Source organism: Saccopteryx bilineata, chromosome 1, assembly GCF_036850765.1.
Source record: "Saccopteryx bilineata isolate mSacBil1 chromosome 1, mSacBil1_pri_phased_curated, whole genome shotgun sequence".
Taxonomy (NCBI): domain Eukaryota; kingdom Metazoa; phylum Chordata; class Mammalia; order Chiroptera; family Emballonuridae; genus Saccopteryx; species Saccopteryx bilineata.
In genome coordinates, this window is record NC_089490.1 from 224,923,916 (window position 1) to 224,947,385 (window position 23,470).

Genomic DNA, 23,470 nt, shown 5'->3' on the forward strand with positions numbered 1-23,470 from the left:
GCCACCTAGAGCTATCACTTCTGCCACGGCCATCACCAGGGTGACAGAAGCCACGGCCTCATCTGGCTGACTCCATAGCTCCTCACGTGTCAGGCAGCTATACCATGCTGCTCCATATATAGAGCAAGAGCACCTACCCTGAGAAACGTAGACAACAGCATTGCTGAACCTCTGTCACGTTGCCGGGCACTCACCAGACAGTCAGCACGAGGCAGCGCAAACCAGCAAAGGTCTCGGTCTACCTGGGATTTGCACCCACATCTCTGATTCAAGTCTGACACTCTTCTTAAAATACCCTGCCACTTCTCACACTGTGGAGGCTGTGGACATTAGCTTGTGCAGGAGTCCCCCATACCATCAAACCTGAAATACTCAAGCCTGTGCTAAGCACTGTTCTGTGACAACTGGACTCATTCAGCTGAGACCACGGACACTTGCTAATTCCCTAAATCTTTCTTTTGCTTTGGGATCTGAAGCCAGGGTTGCCTCGGAGGTGCAAAAGGCATATCAGGCAGATTCCTCTTATCTAGAGAGAATACTATCGCCCAAATTCCAAATAACCGATTTCTAAACATACTTTTTTTTTTTTTGTATTTTTCTTAAGCTGGAAATGGGGAGAGACAGTCAGACACACTCCCGCATGCGCCCGACCGGGATCCACCCGGCACGCCCACCAGGGGCGATGCTCTGCCCACCAGGGGGCGATGCTCTGCCCCTCCGGGGCGTCGCTCTGCCGCGACCAGAGCCACACTAGCGCCTGGGGCAGAGGCCAAGGAGCCATCCCCAGCGCCCGGGCCATCTTTGCTCCAATGGAGCCTTAGCTGTGGGAGGGGAAGAGAGAGACAGAGAGGAAGGAGGGGGGGTAGAGAAGCAAATGGGCGCTTCTCCTATGTGCCCTGGCCAGGAATTGAACCCGGTTCCCCCAAATGCCAGGCCGACGCTCTACCACTGAGCCAAATGGCCAGGGCTAAACATACTTTTAAAAGCAGTCTAGGAGGATGACATCAGAGTAATGGTGGGGTAGGAAGCGATACCGATAAATCTCCCCCAAAACTCAACAAGATCTTCAACCAGAAACAGAAAAACTTTCATTGGAGCCTCCAGATGTTTCGCAATACACCTGAAGGTATGGTCAAGTGAAAAATTGGCTAAATATATAACCAAACCCCGAAGGAAATAGGGAGTAAGAAATGCTCCGCCTTCCTCACTAAACTAAACAGGGCGGCTTTCTCTGAGAACTGTGAATATAGAAACTGAGGCGGGCAAAGGGGGTGAATAGATCCAGGCTGTGGCATGGAGATCCAAGCCAAGGAAAAACTGTTCCTGTGGCAACCCAGGCAATACAAGCTAACACTCGCGCCAAACCCAGACAAAGAAAGACAAGCGGGGCAGCCATTTTACCCGATCTCCTGGTCGGCGCACGCAGATAGTGGGCGAGAGATTTCTTCCAAAGCCCTGGGAGTGGGTGCCCATGTTACCCCACAGAAAGGCAGAGTCAGAGGTCTTTGTGTGGGCCGAAAGTGGAATCTCTGGGCAGCCTCAGCACCCTGGGAAAGCCGCACACGGGAGGGAGCAAGAACTAATTCCAACGGTGGAACTTTTCCATGCTGGTGGGGGTTTCACTCAGAGGGAAACGCGGCCAGCCTGATATCCTGGTCTGCGCGCGAAGATAGCGAGAGATTCCTCCGAGTGCCTCAGCAGTGCGTGCCCGTGTTATCGCACAGAGGGGCAGAGTCAGGGGCCTTTGTGTGGGCCAAAGCAGAATATCGGGCCGCCCCAGCGCCTTGCAAAAGCCGCGCATGGGGACAGAGCGAGAGCCAATTCCAACGCTGGAACTTTTCCATGCTGTTGGGGGTTTCACTCAGAGCATGAGACTGCCGGCTGGATATCCTGGTCTGCGCGCGCAGATAGTGAGCGAGAGTTTCCTCCAAGCGCCTCAGAAGTGGGCGCCGGCCTGTGTTACCGGACAGAGTGGCAGAGCCAGAGGTCTTTGAGTGGGCGGAAACCCCGCCTGATTATGCTAGCAGCTCTGACTGACTGAGCCTTACCCAGAGCCCTGTGCTGAGTGGAAATAGAGTGGGGAGTTGCCAGCTCTTTGAGCCTCTTACTATCCAGGCAGAGGCAGCAGCAACCCCATAGCTGGATTATCAGGCTACTGATTGAGGAAGGAAAGACTAGGAGAAAGGCTCCAGGAACACGGACTCTCTCACTATCAGAGCCTATAAATGCTAATGAGCCTCGACTGCCAACGAGACTAAAGCACAATACATGACATCGCCATAGAGACTTATCAACTGCAAACCTCTACCTGAGCGTGCCAAAGGGGCAGAACCCGGGGTACAGAGTCACCGACCAGGAAGAGGGAGAGAAAAGAAAAAGCAAGAAGATAACCTCTCAAAATCAAGAATAATCTGCAGACTTTATAACCTATCCCATTTTATTATATTTGTTCATTTGTTTCTCTTATCTTCATTCTTGATATTTTTTTTCCTCCTCCAATTTAGCCGATTAACTCTCTGCCGGTCTTACTCTCTCCTCTCCTTGAACTACACTACCCATAAGTGTTACATCTCCCATTATCTTTTCTTTCCTCTTCCTTTCTCTCTATGAGGGTTGCACTCTAAAACCCTTAACTCTCTCTCTCTCTCTCTCTCTCTCTCTCTCTCCTCTTTTTTCTTTTTTCTTCTTTTAGTGGTTCCCTCTTTTTTTTCTCTCTCTCTTTCTTTTCTCCCTCTATATTAGTTTCTTCCTTTCTCCTTTACATCTCCTCTCATTCAAACCTCAATAACAAACAAATTCTCTTATCTGGGGCTCAAACTTATGTTTGGGGCATTTTGGGGGTTTTTTACTTCACCTTTTTAACTCACTAGCAGTGCTCCCATCTCTGGCTCTCCATTTTATCTAGTTCTTGTTCCACTAAATACAATAGTAATTTTTTAATTTGTCCCCCCATTTTTCTGGTTCCCTCTTACTCCTCTCATCATAACTCTTAGTCAACCAACACCTAAAAGCAAATCATTTTATTCTTGACCCAAATTTTTTCCTTATTTGCTTTTTGTGGGCCCATACCCCCTTTTTTCTTATTTCTTTTCTTTTTTTTTTTTTTTTGCCCCTTTATTACTTTTCCCCAATTCAGGCCCTCCATTACAGGCATGGTTTGTTATAATTCACAGTTCATCACAAGATTTTCTCAAGAAAGAGGGGAGAGGAGAGGAGAGGAGAGGAAAAAAGGAGGGGGGGGGAATAATTTCCTTTTTTTAAAATTTTTATTTTATTTTATTTTTCTTTATTTCATTATTGATTTTTTTTAAAAAAACCAACTCTTTTCGATTTTTTATTTTTTTAACTTTTTATTCTTTATTAAATCTCATTAATACTATCAACAAAACCACCCTCAGATGCCATTAGGAAGAGAAAATCGAATATCATGGATACAAAAGAAAGAGAGGTAACACAGCTAGATGAGGAAAAATCTATGGAGAAAAAATTTAATATATTGGAAAACTTGGAGCTAAATGACAGAGAATTCAAGATAGAAATCCTAAAAATCCTCCGAGATATACAAGAAAACACAGAAAGGCAATTTAGGGAGCTCAGAAAACAACTCAATGAACACAAAGAATATATGTCCAAGGAAATTGAAACTATAAAAACAAATCAAACAGAGATGAAAAACTCAATTCAAAAGCTGAAAAATGAAGTAACAAGTTTAGCTAATAGAACAGATCAGATAGAAGAGAGGATTAGTGAAATAGAGGACAAGCAACTTGAGGCACAACAGAGAGAAGAAGAAAGAGACTCAAAAATTTTTAAAAAATGAGATAGCCCTACGAATTATCTGACTCCATCAGAAAGAATAATATAAGAATAATAGGTGTATCAGAGGGAGAAGAGAGAGAAAAGGGAATGGAGAACATAAACATACTCAAACAAATAATAGATGAGAAGTTCCCAAGCCTGTGGAAAGAACTAAAGCCTCAAGTTCAAGAAGCAAACAGAACTCCGAGTTTTCTTAACACCAACAAACCTACTCCAAGGCACATCATAATGAAATTGGCACAAATCAACAGCAAAGAAAAAATTCTCAAGGCAGCCAGGGAAAAGAAGAATACAACATATAAAGGAAGGCCCATTAGATTATCATCAGATTTCTCAGCAGAAACTCTACAAGCTAGAAGAGAGTGGACCCCAATATTTAAAGTCCTGAAAGAGAGGAACTTTCAGCCACGAATACTATACCCATCAAAGCTATCCTTCAAATATAAAGGAGAAATAAAAACATTCACAGATATAGAAAAGATGAGGGAATTTATCATCAGAAAACCCCCACTCCAGGAATTACTAAAGGGGGTTCTCCAATCAGATACAAAGAACAACAACAACAAAAAAAAACAGAGCCACAAATAAAAGCTCCAAGAAGAACACAATAAAACCAAATTTAAACTGTGACAACAACAAAAAGAAAGGGGGAGAGAAGATGGAGATTAACAGTAGCAAAGGAGGATGGAGTGCAAAAGTACTCACAAAATAGTTCACTACAATAAACAGAGTAGGAACCCTTTTCATTACTTAAAGGTAACCACCATTAAAAAAACCACCACAGAAGCACATGAGATAAAAAAGATAGCAACAGAGGAAAGATGTATGGAATACAACCAAATAAAAACAAAAGATAGAAAAACGAAAGAGAAGGATCAAAGAAGACACAAAACTAACAGAAAGCAATCTATAAAATGGCAATAGGGAATTCACAAGTGTCAATGATTACACTAAATGTAAACAGATTAAACTCACCAATAAAAAGGCACAGAGTAGCAGAATGGATTAAAAGAGAAAATCCAACTGTATGCTGCCTACAGGAAACTCATCTAAGTAACAAGAAAAAAAACAAATTCAAAGTGAAAGGCTGGAAAACAATACTCCAAGCAAATAACATCCAAGAAAAAGCAAGCGTAGCAATACTCATATCTGATAATGCTGACTACAAGACAGCAAAAGTACTCAGAGACAAAAATGGCCATTTCATAATGGCTAAGGGGACACTGAATCAAGAAGACATAACAATTCTTAATATATATGCACCAAACCAAGGAGCACCAAAATATATAAGACAGCTACTTATTGACCTTAAAATAAAAACTGACAAAAATACAATCATACTTGGAGACCTCAATACACCACTGATGGTGTATTGAGGAAAAAAATCCCATAAAAATGTGAAAACTAAACAACATACTTTTAAAAAATAAATGGGTCAAAGAAGAAATAAGTGCAGAGATCAAAACATATATACAGACTAATGAAAATGACAATACGAGATAGCAGAATCTATGGGATGCAGCAAAAGCAGTTATAAGAGGGAAGTTCATATCACTTCAGGCATATATGAACAAACAAGAGAGAGCCCAAGTGAACCACTTAACTTCACACCTTAATGAACTAGAAAAAGAAGAACAAAGAAAACCCAAAACCAGCCGAAGAAAGGAGATAATAAAAATCAGAGCAGAAATAAATGAATTAGAGAACAGAAAAACTATAGAAAAAATTAATAGAACAAGGAGCTAGTTCTTTGAAAAGATCAACAAAATAGACAAACCCTTGGCAAGACTTACCAAGGAAAAAAGAGAAAGAACTCATATAAACAAAATCCAAAATGAAAGAGGAGGAATCACTATGGACACCGTAGATATACAAAGAATTATTGTAGAATACTATGAAAAACTTTATGCCACTAAATTCAACAACCTACAAGAAATGGATAAATTCCTAGAACAATACAACCTTCCTAGACTGAGTCAAGAAGAAGCAGAAAGCCTAAACAGACCTATTAGTAGAGAAGAAATAGAAAAAACTATTAAAAACCTCCCCAAAAATAAAAGTCCAGGCCCTGACGGCTATACCAGCGAATTTTATCAAACATTCAAAGAAGACTTGGTTCCTATTCTACTCAAAGTCTTTCAAAAAATTGAAGAAGAAACAATACTTCCAAACACATTTTTTGAGGCCAACATAACCCTCATACCAAAACCAGGCAAGGATGGCACAAAAAAAGAAAACTACAGACCAATATCTCTAATGAATACAGATGCTAAAATACTAAACAAAATACTAGCAAATCGAATACAACAACATATTAAAAAAATAATACATCATGATCAAGTGGGATTCATCCCAGAATCTCAAGGATGGTTCAACATACCTAAAACGGTTAACGTAATAAATACACCATATCAACAAAACAAAGAACAAAAACCACATGATCTTATCAATAGACGCAGAAAAGGCTTTCGATTAAATATAACACAATTTTATGTTTAAGACTCTCAACAAAATGGGTATAGAAGGAAAATATCTCAACATGATAAAGGCCATATATGATAAACCATCAGCTAACATCATACTAAATGGCACTAAACTGAAGGCTTTCCGCCTTAAATCAGGAACAAGACAGGGTTGTCCACTCTCTCCACTCCTATTTAATGTGGTACTAGAGGTTCTAGCCAGAGCAATCAGACAAGACAAAGAAATAAAAGGCATCCATATCGGAAAAGAAGAAGTAAAGGTATCACTTTTTGCAGATGATATGATCCTATACATAGAAAACCCCAAAGAATCCACAAAAAGACTACTAGAAACAATAAGCCAATACAGTAAGGTCACAGGATACAAAATTAACATACAGAAGTCAAAAGCCTTTTTATATGCCAACAATGAAACAATTGAGAACGAACTCAAAAGAATAATCCCCTTCACGATTGCAACAAAAAAAATAAAATACTTAGGAATAAACATAACAAAGAATGTAAAGGACTTATATAATGAAAACTATAAACCATTGTTAAGGGAAATCGAAAAAGATATAATGAGATGGAAGAATATACCTTGTTCTTGGTTAGGAAGAATAAATATAATCAAGATGGCCATATTACTCAAAGCAATATACAAATTTAATGCAATTCCCATCAAACTTCCAATGACATTTTTTTAAAGAAATAGAGCAAAAAATCATGAGATTTATACGGAACTATAAAAAACCCCGAATAGCCAACGCAATCCTAAAGAAAAAGAATGAAGCTGGGGGCATTATAATACCTGACTTCAAACTATATTATAGGGCCACGACAATCAAAACAGCATGGTATTGGCAGAAAAATAGACATTCAGACCAATGGAACAGAATAGAAAGTCCAGAAATAAAACCACATATATATAGTCAAATAATTTTTGATAAAGGGGCCAACAACACACAATGGATAAAATAAAGCCTCTTCAATAAATGGTGCTCGGAAAACTGGAAAGCCACATGCAAAAGAATGAAACTGGACTACAGTTTGTCCCCCTGTACTAAAATTAACTCAAAATGGATCAAAGATCTAAATATAAGACCTGAAACAATTAAGTACATAGAAGAAGACATAGGTACTCAACTCATGGACCTGGGTTTTAAAGAGCATTTTATGAATTTGACTCCACAGGCAAGAGAAGTGAAGACAAAAATTAATGAATGGGACTACATCAGACTAAGAAGTTTTTGCTCAGCAAGAGAAACTGATAACATAATAAACAGACAGCCAACTAAATGGGAAATGATATTTTCAAACAACTGCTCAGATAAGGGCCTAATATCCAAAATATACAAAGAACTCATAAAACTCAACAACAAACAAACAAACAATCCAATAAAAAAATGGGAAGAGGACATGAACAGACACTTCTCCCAGGAAGAAATACAAATGGCCAACAGATATATGGAAAGATGCTCATCTTCTTTAGTTATTGGAGAAATGCAAATCAAAACTGCAATGAGATACTACCTCACACCTGTTAGATTAGCTATTATTAACAAGACAGGTAATAGCAAATGTTGGAGAGGCTGTGGAGAAAAAGGAACCCTCATTCACTGTTGGTGGGAATAAAGTAGTACAACCATTATGGAAGAAAGTATGGTGGTTCCTCAAAAAACTGAAAATAAAACTATCTTATGACCCAGCAATCCCTCTACTGGGTATATACCCCCAAAACTCAGAAACATTGATACGTAAAGACACATGCAGCCCCCATGTTCATTGCAGCATTGTTCACAGTGGCCAGGACATGGAAACAACCAAAAAGCCCATCAATAGATGACTGGATAAAGAAGATGTGGCACATATACACTATGGAATACTACTCAGCCATAAGAAATGATGACATCGGATCATTTACAGCAAAATGGTGGGATCTTGATAACATGATACGAAGCGAAATAAGTAAATCATAAAAAACCAGGAACTGCATTATTCCATACGTAGGTGGAACATAAAAGTGAAACTAAGAGACATTGATAAGAGTGTGGTTGTTACGGGGGGGGGGGGGAAGGGAGAGGGAAAGGGGGATTGGGAGGGGCACAAAGAAAACAAGATAGAAGGTGACAGAGGACAATCTGACTTTGGGTGATGGGTATGCAACATAATTGAACAACAAGATAACCTGGATTTGTTATAGTTGAATATATGTATCCTGATTTATTGATGTCACCCCATTAAAAAAATAAAAGTATTTAAAAAAATAAATTAAAAAAAAAAAAAGCAGTCTGTTAGTAAGTCTGGGGCAGCATACACATCCATTTTGTTCTATTGGGCTCTCCGGTCCCTGGCTGCCTTAGATGAGGTGGTAAAATGAGCTGATCTGTGTTCCCTCCTGGGTCCCCTCTAGGGCCCTCATTCTCAATCCAGCCCATCACCTTTAGTCCTCAGCCCCAGCTCGCAGATCAGATCAACTGGCACGAGCTATAGGGTGATTACAATGTGCCCAGTGTGAAGCCAAACAGTCTGGGACATGCCACACTAGAGAAATATACTCCATTCACCCAAGACTTGATAACAAAGGCCAAAACTCATGCATGATCATGCCAGGTGGGGGATGGGCAACAAGAGACTAGTTATTTCATTTCAGCCCAATAAACAGACTCTCAGACCTCCCTCATCACCCAGTAACTGCTTGGAAACATCACCAGGACTATGCAATGGCTTTCTAACTGGCCTCCCTGCTGCTTTCAGTCTCCCTTTCAGCTTCTCAACTTTGAGAGAGATCAGCTCACATCTGATCATGCCATTCCTCCACAGGAAGATTCCTGATGGTTTCTCACTGTCTATGGCAGTGGTCCCCAAACCCTGGGCCGCGGACTGGTACCAGTCCATGGGCCATTTGGTACCGGTCTGCAAAGAATAAATAACTTACATTATTTCCGTTTTATTTATAGTTAAGTCTGAACGATGTTTTATTTTTAAAAAATGACCAGATTTCCTGTTACATCCGTCTAAGACTCACTCTTGACGCTTGTCTCGTAAGTTCAACAATTATATTTAAAAATACTACAGTTTTTACGCCAGTCACATAATTTTATTTTGTGCCTTTATCCATCCCACCCTAAAGGCTGGTCCATGAAAATATTTTCTGACATTAAACCGGTCTGTGGCCCAAAAAAGGTTGGGGACCACTGGTCTATGGGATAAAAGCACACAAAGGCTTCCCAACTCATTTTCTGTCTGCCTCTCGTCCCAACGCTTCTCCATACACCCTGCAGAGTCTGTCACAATTACGAACACTGCATACTTTTGAACACACACAATGCCAATGTGGACTACCCGTCTCTGCCTCAGCTAGCCGATGCCCATTCCTCCACTCTCATCTCCTTCAGGACACTCTCCTCCTTGAAGCCTGGCTCAGATCCGCCTCTTTCAATGAACACTGCCCCATGCCCCGTTGTGCCTCTTTCATGGCATTGAACTTCACAAAATAAAAAGAGTCTCAATGTGAAGGTCTCAATGGCAAAAACATCTTTGTTCATATTTGGGGGAGAAACCACCCCAGTTAGCCAGACTACTAAATGGTAATGACAGATAAATCATTTTATCAGCCAAAAATGAAAACTTTTATTAAAGACTCACTGACTCGCCGATTTTAATGGAGATCTGCTCACTAAATACAGGGCTTATTTACCAGGAACATGAACATTAAACCTTGCCATCGATCAGTGGATGCTTTCATGGACCAGAACAAAATCACATTATCATATTAATGGCACTGACCACTGCCCTCCCATCTTAATGCAGCTGTTATGGGAAGTGCAGCAAGTCATGCCAGTGTTACAGTCACAACGTGAAAAGATTAGCTGGCTACTGATGTGAAATTTTCAAAGGCAAATTTCCTTGAAAATTTCAAGGCAAAATGAAGCCCTTTTCCATGAAGCCCATCTTTTCATTACATACAACTGAGTGGATGTGACCAAATTAAAAAGTGGCTCCATTTCCATTTCTGGAATAACATTGTCACAATTATAGGTGTTTATGCAAAGACTGGTTCTGAACTAAAACAAAGACTGAAAAATCTCACTTTTTAGAAGAAGTCAAACCTGAGTGCTATTCTTGTTCCTGTTCTTTGTTATGCCCTCATGGCCATTCAGTGATCACATCCTGCTCACTTTTGCTTCTATATATTACATTTTTCAGATCTCCCATCAAGGGCCACCACCTGAGTCCCCCTGACTTCCAGCTGCTGTCATCACCTCTTGCCTGAATTACGCATCACCTTGACCCTCATTCTTGTGACCTTGCCGACACACTGTAAATCTGATCATGCAGTTTCTTTGCTTAAAGATTTCAGTGGTGTTCCATTGCCTGTCCCCCATCTGCTGGTCACATCTGAATTCTTGTCAATCAATGTGAACTGCTCCTGTTCTTTGAATTAATTCACCATTCTGTCTCTGGCCTCTGTGCCTTTGTATGGAACACCTTCCCCGTCTTAGCCAACGTTGACTCTACAGATGCTTTACGAGTCTAGAAGTCACTTCTCTGGAAGCCTTCTTGACCACTCCCTACCCTTGCCCCTTACTACCACTTGGGTGCCCCCACTCTGAACTTCCATAAAGCCCTACACATTTATACTCCTGTATTTTGCATATTCTACTCTGGTTTTCTGTTTTGTGTCAGTTTCTTTCATTGTGCCTTGACTTCTTGAAGACAAGGCTGAGTCGTATTCATCTTTGCACCCCCAATGCCCACCACAGTGCAGGGACCCGGGACGTAGACAGTGAATTTGTTAAATGACTGAGCAAATAAGGAAAGATGACTGGGAGAAGAATCAGACTGCCTTAACTCCTGAACACTTTAGATTAAAACTGACATTAGGGATATGGATAAGCTCAATTCATGCAAAGCACATTCCTCCCAATGGCATGGCTCTGGAGAGTGCTGGCAGCCAGTGGCGCTGTTCGTAACAAGTACAACCGCTTCCAATGGGGAAGTCCCATGGCAGTGGTCTGGACAGTCCAGCTTTCTTCTCTAATACATGTTGTAGAAGATTGTCAGATGATAATAAGTGTTTCACAGCTAAACAAAACCCTGAAGAGGCAGCAGTAGGCAATCTAGCCTGTAAGCCACAACTTACCTCTGTAGGAGGCGCTGGACAAGGAGACAGAAAACCCCAAACCTAACAGCAGAGCCAATAATGCAGCAACACAATGAAAACCCTTCCATGACAGAGTGTTCTAAATGGTGCTGGTATAAAGGAAAATGGTCTAAATGGGGGTTACAGGGGGGTTTGATGTGGAGAGAAACAAGGGGTAAGAAGTTAGCATGGTGACTTCTGTTGTTGTGGGGCCACACCATTTCCTAGTGCTCCTTGTCCGAGGTCTGAAATGTTCCCACCTCACACTGGCAACGTGCTGGCTCACACGTCCCTTTCTTTCCAGGGCCCGTCGGACACAGCTGAGGACTGGGGGGCAGCTTCAGGTTGGAGGTGGGCCTGTTCTGCCTCTGGTTTTGTCTTTGGCAAACTCCCCATTTGTTCACTCCACAAACAGAGACTGAGGAGCTCTGAAGCATGGACGCTTCAGAGGGACATCCATGTGCACGGGCACAGGCCTCCCTTGTGTAGCCTTGCCCTCCACCCCTTACAACCCAGGCAGCACCTCGACCACCCAAGGGGCCCTAGGGAGCAAGAAAGATAAAACGTGAAGCCGATGCCAAAATTACCAAAATTTCTAAATTTGCTTCCTTTTACTCAACTAAGTAAAGCAAATATTTTCGCAAAAAAGGAATCACCTATTTCTCAACCTCAAAATGTCTTTTCTCACGGTTCTCCTTCTACCCAGCCTCTGCCCCAAGGGATCAGTTTTAAAAATGCAAGGTGGGTTCAGGTGCTGGGGTGCCTACAGGCACTAACTGAGCAGGGACACCGGCCTTCATCAATGATGCAATAGTCCTACGCAATCCACAAGTGTCCCATCAGAATGCCAATAGCGCACCCAATGAGAGGCACTGGTCCTTCTGACATGCTTGATTTAACAGGAAGGCAGTCTGCCTGAGTTACTGAATGACTCTGGAGTATAAGGCACAGTGCTGCTATTAAAGGAGATACAGAAGTAAGATACAACTACCTGTCCTCATGAAGCTGGGGCTGAATAGAGATGTCACCAGAAGAGCCAGAATGAATGCTGGAAAATTACAATATGAATGCCCACTATAAAGGAGATCTCAGAGGGGAGGCTCTTCCCTTAATTTGGGAGATTAGGAAAAGCTACAAAAAAGAGATGTTTGAGAGGGCCTTGAGCCAAGCCTAGAAAACAAAATATCAGATCATTTCTTTGTTTCCTAAAATTCCAATCATTTCCAATATTTCTTCTGTTTATCAAGGAACCTGTTTTGGGTTTTTTTTAATTTAGGAAAACAACATGACCATCAGCATCAATGTCATAGTCGTGATTATCAACAGCAGAAGCCCGCCCTCAGCTCCCAAGCTAACATGGCTGAACAGGGACTGCAGTTCCCCTTCTTAGCTGTCTTGAAGTCATATATAGCTCCCAAAAAACCCTCAATTCCCCAGGTTGTTGACAGATATCTTGTGTACCTCGAAATTCAATAAGTATCTATAGAAGCAACAGCTCGTTCAGCTGAAAATCAGTTTGGAGGAGTCTGATCAAGGCCAAATCCTTGTTGACATAAAATATGGTACCTCTGAGTTTAGGTTTTATTGTCTGAGTGCTGTATAAATGCAATAAAACCTTATGATAGGCTGTTTTCCCTGCAATAAATATCCACTATAATAAGTTGGAAGGTAGAAGGAAACTGAGTTCTATGAAGCATAAATATCTCTAACCCAGAACTCAGGGCAGTAATTGTGCACACCCTGGGCAGGCTCAGGCAGGCAGCCTGGAGCACCCCATCTGCAGACCCGGGACTTCTGAGAAGGTTCCTCATCAGAAGAGGCTGGCTTGGCAGTCTGCAACACTGGAAGGGTCCAGGCCAATCCACGGCTACAGGTCACGTTCTCTGTCCTGTGTTCCCTTGAAAAATCACCCATGTGCTGATAGGTTAGTCAAGGTCCAATGACAACATAAGAGAGTAAAGTTCGTTTGCTTTCTTCATACAAAGGTAAAAAGCACGACTTGTTGCAGAAATGTGAGAGGCCATCAAACTATCATGTGAGCAAAGCACAGACACTGTCACACACACATCTCTCTCACACACATGCAGCAAGAACTGTCATCATCCAGAAAAAAGGGTAATTTTTAAAAAGCCCATCTATAATCTGGGAGAAATAATGGTGGGTATGTCAGTTGCTGGGTTGGGGGTACTATGCATTTTCTCCGTGGCAGGAGAACAAGAGGCTGTCCCTCAGGGCCACACTGAGAGGTTCTCTGATGGAAGAGGAGTGGGAACACGGGTTCCTTACCTCTTCTCCGGCTTCGACGTCCCGGATGGCGCGCAGCAAGAGGTGGGGCCCATTGAACACAATCGAGCAGTTGGGGTCACAGCTGTGATTGAGCAATGACATACTGGAGACAAGGACAAAAATAAAAAGAGGGATACCATCATGGCTTGGCAGAGAGAGTCAAATATCTAAATTTAATGAATACAATAGGTACAAGACACTTCAGCTTGAGGGGAGGAGGGAACAAGGACAGGTAAGGCTGACAGTGCACAGGGATGGAGTCCTCTGGGGGCATCCACAGAAATGTCACCAGCCCTCTTCCTATGAACTGAAATGCTCCCCAAGACAGAGGCTAATTGAGGATATTTATTAATAAAAACACTTCAGGGAAAAGAAAGAAAAACCAAAACATTTTCTGAATTCTTTTTGGGGGTGGGTAGGTATCTCATTAGATACCAGGCAGTAAGACAACTCGACATGAAGATGGGAAAAAACTGACTTGCAAAAAAATAATGTCTGAGACAGATAACGGGATGCAGCAGTCATCACACAGCCGACATCTGCTGACCTTCCCCACACAGGACCTCAGTGGTCTAGCTCAGTGGTCTCCAACCCCAGGGCCACGGAACAGTACTGGTCCGTGGGCCATTTGGTACCGGTCCTCAGAGAAAGAATAAATTATTTCCGTTTTATTTATATTTAAGTCTGAACGATGTTTTATTTTTAAAAAATGACCAGATTCCCTCTGTTACATCCATCTAAGACTCACTCTTGACGCTTGTCTCGGTCATGTGATACATTTATCCATCCCACCCTAAAGGCCGGTCCGGTCCGTGAAAATATTTTCTGACATTAAACCAGTCCGTGGCCAAAAAAGGTTGGGGACCACTGACCTAGCTCCTTTGGAGGAGCAGAACCCTGCCTGAACCGCCACAGCTACCATGAATAATAACTGGGAGTGCTTTTTCTTAAAGAGAAAGCTACCATGATCTTGCTAACTGGATCCTGCTGCATCCTGGGCCAAGCCTAGTAATTTTATCACCTTGCAGGTGAATTTTTTACCATCTGAGAAAGAGAATGGATTGAAGCTGTCTCCATATCTGATAAGTATTAGAATAACTGTAAGTGAGCCTGTTTAGCAAATTTAATCAACATGATAATCTTATGAAGGTCATTTTACAGATAAAGAAACTGATACATGGAAGTTCAGTGACTTGCCCAAGGACATGTAGCTAGTAAGTGGTGATGGACTTGAACCAGGTGGTCGGAACTCAGAGTACACGTGCTGAACCAGTCTACGTCCCTGCTTTTGAGGAGCCACACCTATACAGCTGTCGGTCATGATGCTTGTGAGATGGAAGAAAAGTGGAATTCTCAGACTCACAATTAATTATAAAAAGACTGTATTTGTATCTAGACCCTGACAGTGTGTAAACAAAAGGAAACTAGTGGTGACTGGAGAACCTGTGGGAGGACAGTCTAGTCGCTCCAGTGACAAAGGCAGGCAGTCACTCCAGTGACAGCCAGTCTTCTGGTCTCCTGGAGCAATGGGGTTCGAATATGCAACACTAAAGATAAGATGAACCCACATGCTGCTGTCCAGTAAGACCGGTGAAATAATCAAGTATTCAGACTGGGAGGTGGGGAGTGAGACCAAGGCCAGGGTGAGGGGAGTAACCAACTTCATCCTGATGTAATGGTTCATTAGCCACCACAACCCCCAACTTCTGACCCAAAGTTCCTGAAAACAAGAACTGAGGTCTGAGGTCTGCCTCTTTGTTATTCTATATCACTGCGATTTTCATCTCATGGCACACAAATTAATTACTGAAATTCTACAGTACACCAAAAGCTAGATTATGATTTTTGCCAATCTTACCAAAAAAAAAAAAAAAAAAAAGTCTTTTGATTTATTTACACCAGACAGCTATTGTTGTCTTGGCTGTTGTCATTTTTTTATTTTTTTTAATCTAAGGTAAAAGAGGTCAGTGCCCTGGCTAATAGTCAGGTATTTTAAAAATCCTTGCGACGCACCCCTTGAAAATCATTGTCACCGCATATAACGTGGGGTTATAAAATTGTTTTGTTTAAACAACACTTTCCATTTTCTTGTAATTTATCATCAGGTTTCAAGCCTGGCCCTTGGAGTAGCTGCTGCCATAGCGTTTCTCACGACCTCCACAAGGTGGGCTGGGTGGGAGTTAGGTTGCTTCTTCCAGTAAATGAAACCCTGTCTGCCATACCTAGGATATAGGCCAACGCCGACTTCCTGCATCTCTGCATTACAGATGGTGAACGAATTGCAGATCACCTGTAAAAACAAGGGGGGACAATCAGGATTACTGGAGTCACCTAAGAAACTTCACAGGCAAGAGAACAAAATTTTCAAAATAGAATGTAGGGGTCTTCTAGTAGCAGCTTTGGAAAGATCCAAGTCAAACCTTGAATGCTCTTTCATTTACAAAAGAATATACCCAGGACACACTTTCCTTAAGAGCATCAGATGGTTAACTACAGAAGTGCCAACACCCTGTGAAAATGTCAGGTGCAAACCAGCACAGGGCCTATGAATTTCAGTCTATTCCTACACCGTAAAGTTACGCATCCACGTAAAATGTTCATAGTTCAGAACACAATCTATTTTTCTGAGTAGACTCCTACCATGTCAGAGTTTCACTCAAACTGCCTCCAGTTTCCCAATGTCACTGTGTATCTGATGCGTAAGAGCAGTCTGTCACTTAGTCCCACAGAGTTGAAGTGCCCTGAGTGAGCTTATGAGCCAAATGGTGACAGACCACTGTGAGCACAGGAAGTCGTTTAGACAAGCCAGGGCATTTGCCAGGCACAGGTAAGCCCTCACTGAGTATACAGCATGATCCTATTCCCTAGAAAGAGGTGGACAAAATAGATAAAACATATAATCACTGTGCTCAAGGAACTTAAACCCATGGAAGGCCACACAACTGTTGAAAGAGCACTGGACTTTGAACCAGAAAATCTAGATCCTGGCCACACATCAATGCCTCAGGGCAGGGGTTGGGGATAGAGCAGTAAAGAAAAAAAATTCCTGCCTTCATGAAACTTAAGGTTTAGCGGGGAAGACAGATAAAACTCAAGGACAGAAACATGTCATATGTGGATAAATGCTAAGGAAGAAAGGTAACGGGACAGAGGACAACGTGCTCAGTAAAGCTCTTTAGGAGGTGACATTTCAGAGACCTTAAGGACTGTGGAAATGAACATTTACATATCCAGGGAATAAAAGTTCATATCAGGAGAAAGAGCAAGTGCAAAGGCCCTGTGGTGGGAATGTTCTTGGGTAAAGAGTAACAGCAGAAAGATAAGTGTGACTGAAGCAGAGTAGGTAGGAAGAGGAGGGGTAAGACCTGAGATCATTGAGGCAGCTAGATCATATAGGACAGGGGTCCCCAAACTTTTTACACAGGGGGCCAGTTCACTGTTCCTCAGACTGTCAGAGGACTGGACTATAAAAAAACTATGAACAAATCTCTATGTGCAGTATGCATATCTTATTTTAAAGTCAAAAAACAAAACGGGAACAAAAACAATATTTAAAATAAAGAACAAGTAAATTTAAATCAACAAACTAACCAGAATTTCAATGGGAACTATGGGCCTGCTTTTGGCTAATGAGATGGTCAATGTCCGGTTCCATATTTGTCACTGCTAGCCGTAACAAGTGATATGACGCGCTTCCGGAGCTGTGACGTGTGCGTCCCACATCACTGGAAGTAGTACTGTACATAAGTGCCGCCGCCACATCTTGTGCTCCTCTCACCGACCACCAATGAAAGAGGTGCCCCTTCTGGAAGTGTGGTGGGGGCTGGATAAATGGCCTCAGGGGGCTGCATGCGGCCCGCAGGCTGTAGTTTGGGGACCCCTGATATAGGAGATTATAGCCACGTTTGGATTTTAGTTTTGAGTAACAGAAAGCCACAGGGTTGATTCTGAGCCAAGAAGTGAATGGATCTGATTTCTACTTTGAAAGGATCATGCTGGAGAGAATGGATTATAGAAAGACAAGGATGGCAGTAAAGGGAAGAGTTAGGTGGTCAGTGCAACAGCCCAGGCAAGAGAGGATGGTGGCTTGGATCCTGGTAGCAGTCAAAGTGGGGAGAAGTAGGTGGTAGCCAAGAGATTTATTGATGGATTGCATATGGGGAATGAAAGAGTCAAGGCTAAAGTTTAAGACTTGAACCGAAGTCTGCAGTTGCCATTCACTGTACAGCTTTGCACAATTCTGAGAAAGAGAAATAATGCCACTTCGGTCTGTGGCTGTAGAGAGAAAATCCTTGGGGTCTGAGTCACAGACAGAAGGAGCAGCTGGAGGCTGGCCTACCAAGGTCAGACAGAACCCAAAGCCGCAGCTCTTGGTGCCCACAGCACAGACAGCAATCCCAAAACAGCAAACACTCCCTGGTGCTCCTGCATCTTCCTTGCATTTGTTAAAGAAAATTATTTATTAAGTTTGTGGACAAATAAAAAACAGAAGAAAACTGAAAGAAAAAAAAAAAACAGTTTGCTGCAGAGAGTTGGGAGGAAATCCTACAGTTTTGTTGCAAAGTGGTGGTAAATTTTATTTTATTTTTGTATTTTTCCGAAGTTAGAAGCGGGAAGGCAGTCAGACTCCCACATGCACCCAACCAGGATCCACCTGGCATGTCCACCAGGGGGCGATGCTCTGCCCATCTGGGGCATTGCTCCATTGTGGCCAGAGCCATTCTAGCACTTGAGGCAGAGGCCATGGAGTCATCCTCAGCGCCCGGGCCAACTTTGCTCCAGTGGAGCCTTGACTGTGGGAGGGGAAGAGAGAGAGAGGAAGGAGAGGGAAAAGGTGGAGCAGATGGGCGCTTCTCCTGTGTGTCCTGATGGGGAATCGAACCCAGGACTTCCACACACCAGGTCAACACTCTATCGCTGAGCCAAATGGCCAGGGCCGAGTTGTGTTAAATTTGAAGAGGCTTATTAGACATCCAAGGCAAGACTGAGAAGAAGTAAGTGGAGTTCAGGGGAACATTTAGGGCTGGAGACATAAACTCAGGATAACATGGACCAAAGCCCATCAAGAAGAGAGTGGAAGAGGCCACTGTGGCCTTGAGGTGAACCAGTGATATAAATGGATGCTGACTGGTTATAAAGTTTCTATAAAGGAAAAAGCAGCGACAATGAGTTTCTCTAAATCAGGTTTATATGAAATGACGTCAAGTACATATAAGAAAGCGCCGAGTCCTCTGAGACTCCTGCCCTGCTCTAAAGAGCTTTTCTATGTGATCTTGTACAACCTATCATGATTTGGCATTCTTCTCCCACAAGTCTGATAAAACTGCAGTTTCAGATCAGGGACTAAATTGGCGTACGTACACATATTTTAAACATACACTCATTAAACTGCTTTAAGGGCATCTTTTTTATATTAAGTTGAAACAGTATACTGCCTATCCATATTTATATATAAAATGGGTGGTAAAAATATAGGATAAAAAAGTCTTGTGTTTTCTTTCGGAAACTTTAAACTTTTTAAAATGGGTACAATTTTTGGGATATGAATTCTAATGCATATTTCTGAAATATAATCAGTTATTCACATGATGCCATCCACCAAAGAAAACCAGGTCAAAGAGATCTCACGTGCTAACTTTCGAATCCAATGAAAATTGAAAATGCTTTTCTGCCCTGTGAAGCAAAGTAAATGTTTTTCTAATAAAACGGGTATTCTGATGGAGTTTTTCTTTTTTCTTTTTTATTTATTTATTTTTTTTTCTGTATTTTTCTGAAGCCAGAAATGGGGAGAGACAGTCAGACAGACTCCCGCATGCACCCGACCTGGATCCACCCTGCACGCCCACCAGGGGGCGATGCTCTGCCCACCAGGGGGCGATGCTCTGCCCCTCTGGGGCGTCGCTCTGTTGTGACCAGAGCCACTCCAGCGCCTGGGGCAGAGGCCAAGGAGCCATCCCCAGCGCCCGGGCCATCTTTGCTCCATTGGAGCCTCGGCTGCGGGAGGGGAAGAGAGAGACAGAGAGGAAGGAGAGGGGGAGGGGTGGAGAAGCAGATGGGCGCCCCTCCTGTGTGCCCTGGCTGGGAATTGAACCTGGGACTTCTGCATGCCAGGCCGACGCTCTACCACTGAGCCAACTGGCCAGGGCTCTGATGGAGTTTTTAAAAAGAAAGCGTGAACGAGGGAAACGTCGACTTCGCGGTCTCCTGCTCCAGGAATCGTGGCCCCAACCCCTAGACTTGGCAGGCCTTTTCCTTTTCTTGTCAGCTGCATGTATCACACTGGCCACTGTTAGATATTTACTTGACATGAGACACTACTGGACTATGAAATACTCAGAAGGCAGTGATAGTATTTCATTACCACTGTGTTCCCATGTCCACCACAGTGCCCCGTACACAAAAGAGACTGAGACACCTTTTTCCTACTAGATGGATGGTTGCATGGGTGCGGTCCTCAGCAAGCCCAGAGGGTCATTATCCAGAACAGGACCAGAGAAGATGTCAGAAACAAAACCTAGGTACTGTGTAGGCATGGAAAAGAGATGGATGTAGTTCTGTGCCATGAAAAGGAGTAGAAGTTAACCTCCCATCTCTCTTGTCCTTAGGCATCCAATCTTTGTATGTCCCTGCTCATACTTCTGTCTATCCTTTCTCTCCATTCTAGTTCAATTTCTGTTTCATCCTTTTTCCCATCTATCCAATGGATGGAACGACAACTTTATCCATCACATGAACACGGACTAGTTTGATTCTCTGCTTAAAATTCTCAGAGCCTTATACTTAGACACAAAATAATTATTTGCAAATGAATGAAAGAATAAATGAATGATAGTCCTTACATGCTTCTCCTTCACTTGTTTCTCTTGCATCTTGTCCTTTTATTCTTCAATTTCTTTCCTTTCCTTTTCCTATTTTCATTATCAAACTGCCACCCTCATCTCTCATTCTGCCCCACACCACAATTGTGAATAGGATGTTTTCCAGTTTTATTTCACAAATACTAAACAAGTTCTGCTTTAGTATTATTCTGAGAGAAGTTACGTGCCAGCGTTACTGAGCTAGTGAATAAAAAGTTTAATTTTTTGTCTACTCGCACTTTCATTAAAAATATTGGTTCCATTCATCACTAGCTAAGAAAACTGTTACAGAAATTATTTTTGGCATACAGCTGATAGCAAGGGTGGATATGAGGTAGCTCTTAGGTTTTTTTCTTTTTTAAATGAAAGAATGGGTAGATGATATATCCGTATGTGCTTAAGTGAAAATATGAAAAGAAGTGCTCTTTATGCCAAGAAATAAAAGAATGGAAATACCACCCAGAAATATAAGTTTAAACATCTTTCAAACTATTGTCTTTGTATAAACAATTTTCTTAGAAAGTTGCACAAGTTACCAGTCAATGAATGCATACTTCACACAAAGATGTATCTAGAGGGCATATTAATGGGATGACAGTATCCCCCTTGTTTTACTTTCCATGCTTTTGGTTACCCATGGTCAACTGCAATCCAAAAATATTAAATAGAAAATTCCAGAAATAATTCACATTTTAAATCACACACCTTCCTGTTCTATCCCACCCAAGACATGAACCATTTCATTGTCCAGCACCTCCACAGTGCATATGCTACCCATCCACTAGTCACTTAGTAGACATCTTGGTTATTAGATGGACCATACAGGTATCACAGTGCTTGTGTTCAAGTCACCTTTGGCCCCAGAGTGCAAGAATAGTGATGCTGGCAATTGTAATATGCCACAAAGAAGTCATAAGCGCTTCTTTTAAGGGAAAAGGTGAAAGTTCTTGACTTACTAAGGAAAAGAAAAAAATAATCATGCTGTGGTTGCTAAGACCTAGAGTGGGACTGATTCTTCTATCCATTAATGTGAAAGGGATAAAGAAATCCATACTAATTTTGCTATTGCACCTCAAACTGCAAAAGTTATGCTCACAGAGTGTGATAAGTTCCTAGTTAAGATGGAAAGATATTAAACAGTATCATAAATATAATTGTATAGGAAACATAGTATAACAGGATTTGGCATGGTCTGTGGTTTCAGGCAGCCACTGGGGGTCCTGGAGTCTAAACACTGTGGATAATGGGAGACTACTGTATTTCAATTAAAAAAAAATTTCTTTCTAAAAACTGAGTTTGAGTATTACTTTAAAAATATTTCCCATAAAATTATATTAAAAAGTTAATTTTACTCTTCATAATTTTTCTTTTGAGATAATCAAAAGCCTTTATAACATTGTATCTTTTCTAGATGATACAAATCTAGTGAGTTAGTACAAGTGGTCACTGAACCTCTTTATTTTGTAAAAACAACTAAAGTCTTTAAAAAATATATTCTATGAACCAAATTCTTATGTCATTCAGTTCAGCTTCTAGATCCAGACCTGATACTTGTGTCCAAGGTTACAAATTCTCCTATAGTGATTAATACCAACACCCAAAGGGAATACCTCAGAGTCTTATTTTCATATCTGTGTTTAAATTGCACATTTTTCTCGAATTTTCTGAACTAGAAGACTTTTATTATAGCAGTAGATAAATTGAGACACAAGGAATAAATCATCTCCATACTGTTACCTTTTTTTTTTTTTTTTGTATTTTTCTGAAGCTGGAAATGGGGAGAGACAGTCAGACAGACTCCCACATGCGCCCGACCGGGATCCACCCGGCACGCCCACCAGGGGGCGACGCTCTGCCCACCAGGGGGCGATGCTCTGTCCCTCCAAGGCATCGCTCTGTTGCGACCAGAGCCACTCTAGTGCCTGGGGCAGAGGCCAAGGAGCCATCCTCAGCGCCAGGGCCATCTTTGCTCCAATGGAGCCTCGGCTGTGGGAGGGGAAGAGAGAGACAGAGAGGAAGGAGAGGGGGAGGGTGGAGAGGCAGATGGGCGCCTCTCCTGGGTGCCCTGGCCGGGAATAGAACCTGGGACTTCTGCACGCCATGCCGACGCTCTACCACTGAGCCAACCCGCCAGGGCCCATACTGTTACCTTTTAATGGTGAAGTTGAACAACCATAAGAAAACTTACAACCCATTCAGAACAGCAAAAGTCTATACCATCACAGAAGAGGTCACCCATTTCCTGTCCCCCTGCCCTAATTACTGATTTTTACAAAGAACTTGGTCTGTGTCTGTGTGCAAGCAGCTTTAGCTGGCTTCTAACCTACTTCAAAGAATGCTTTTTATTTAAGTGCATACATACATATATATTAACACAAATAAGAGGGAACTCAGATTCTAAACAAACTATAAAGTTTCCTCAAAGACCATCTCCATCTCCTTTATAATTTCCCTATTTAAAGCATAAGTTGAATGTTTGGGATACTTTGGATATAGAGAGTTTATGAATTAGAGGGACTGAAGGTAATTTCTCAAAAGGGAACGTACTGCATTTAGCTTCACTACGCTCTGTGGTGGAAGGAAGCAGGGAGAGTTGGCAGGTATGAAAACCAAGAGAAGAGGTTTCCATATAAAATAACTGCCCTCTTCCAATGCTCCTATAACTAACAACGCTCTAGCTTTAAAAGCATAGTATGTATTATAGTCAGGGTATAGTACTCTCCTTTCATGGAATATGACATTTTATTAAACACAGAATTGTTTTTCCAGAATCTTCTCATAAACCATAAGAGAGTCAAAATTTTATTTCCTGGTCCTACCTACTGTCATGGCAAATATTCATCCACCTCATGACTCAAATCAGGCATATACCCAATTCCCAAATCTCCTGATACCCAATT

The 23,470-nt window shown here is 42.0% G+C and overlaps 1 protein-coding gene across 4 annotated transcripts in view; it reads right to left on the reverse strand.

Moving 5' to 3' along the window:
* The window catches only part of SMYD3 (SET and MYND domain containing 3), a 790,876-nt gene that overhangs the window by 138,909 nt on the left and 628,497 nt on the right, over positions 1-23,470 (reverse strand). For all 4 annotated transcript variants that reach the window (XM_066253500.1, XM_066253501.1, XM_066253502.1 and 1 more), the window contains 2 exons: positions 15,936-16,003; positions 13,714-13,816 (listed from right to left, as the gene is read on the reverse strand). In XM_066253500.1, the coding sequence (XP_066109597.1) occupies positions 13,714-13,816; positions 15,936-16,003 (171 nt within the window). The remainder of the gene's footprint in view (positions 1-13,713; positions 13,817-15,935; positions 16,004-23,470) is intronic.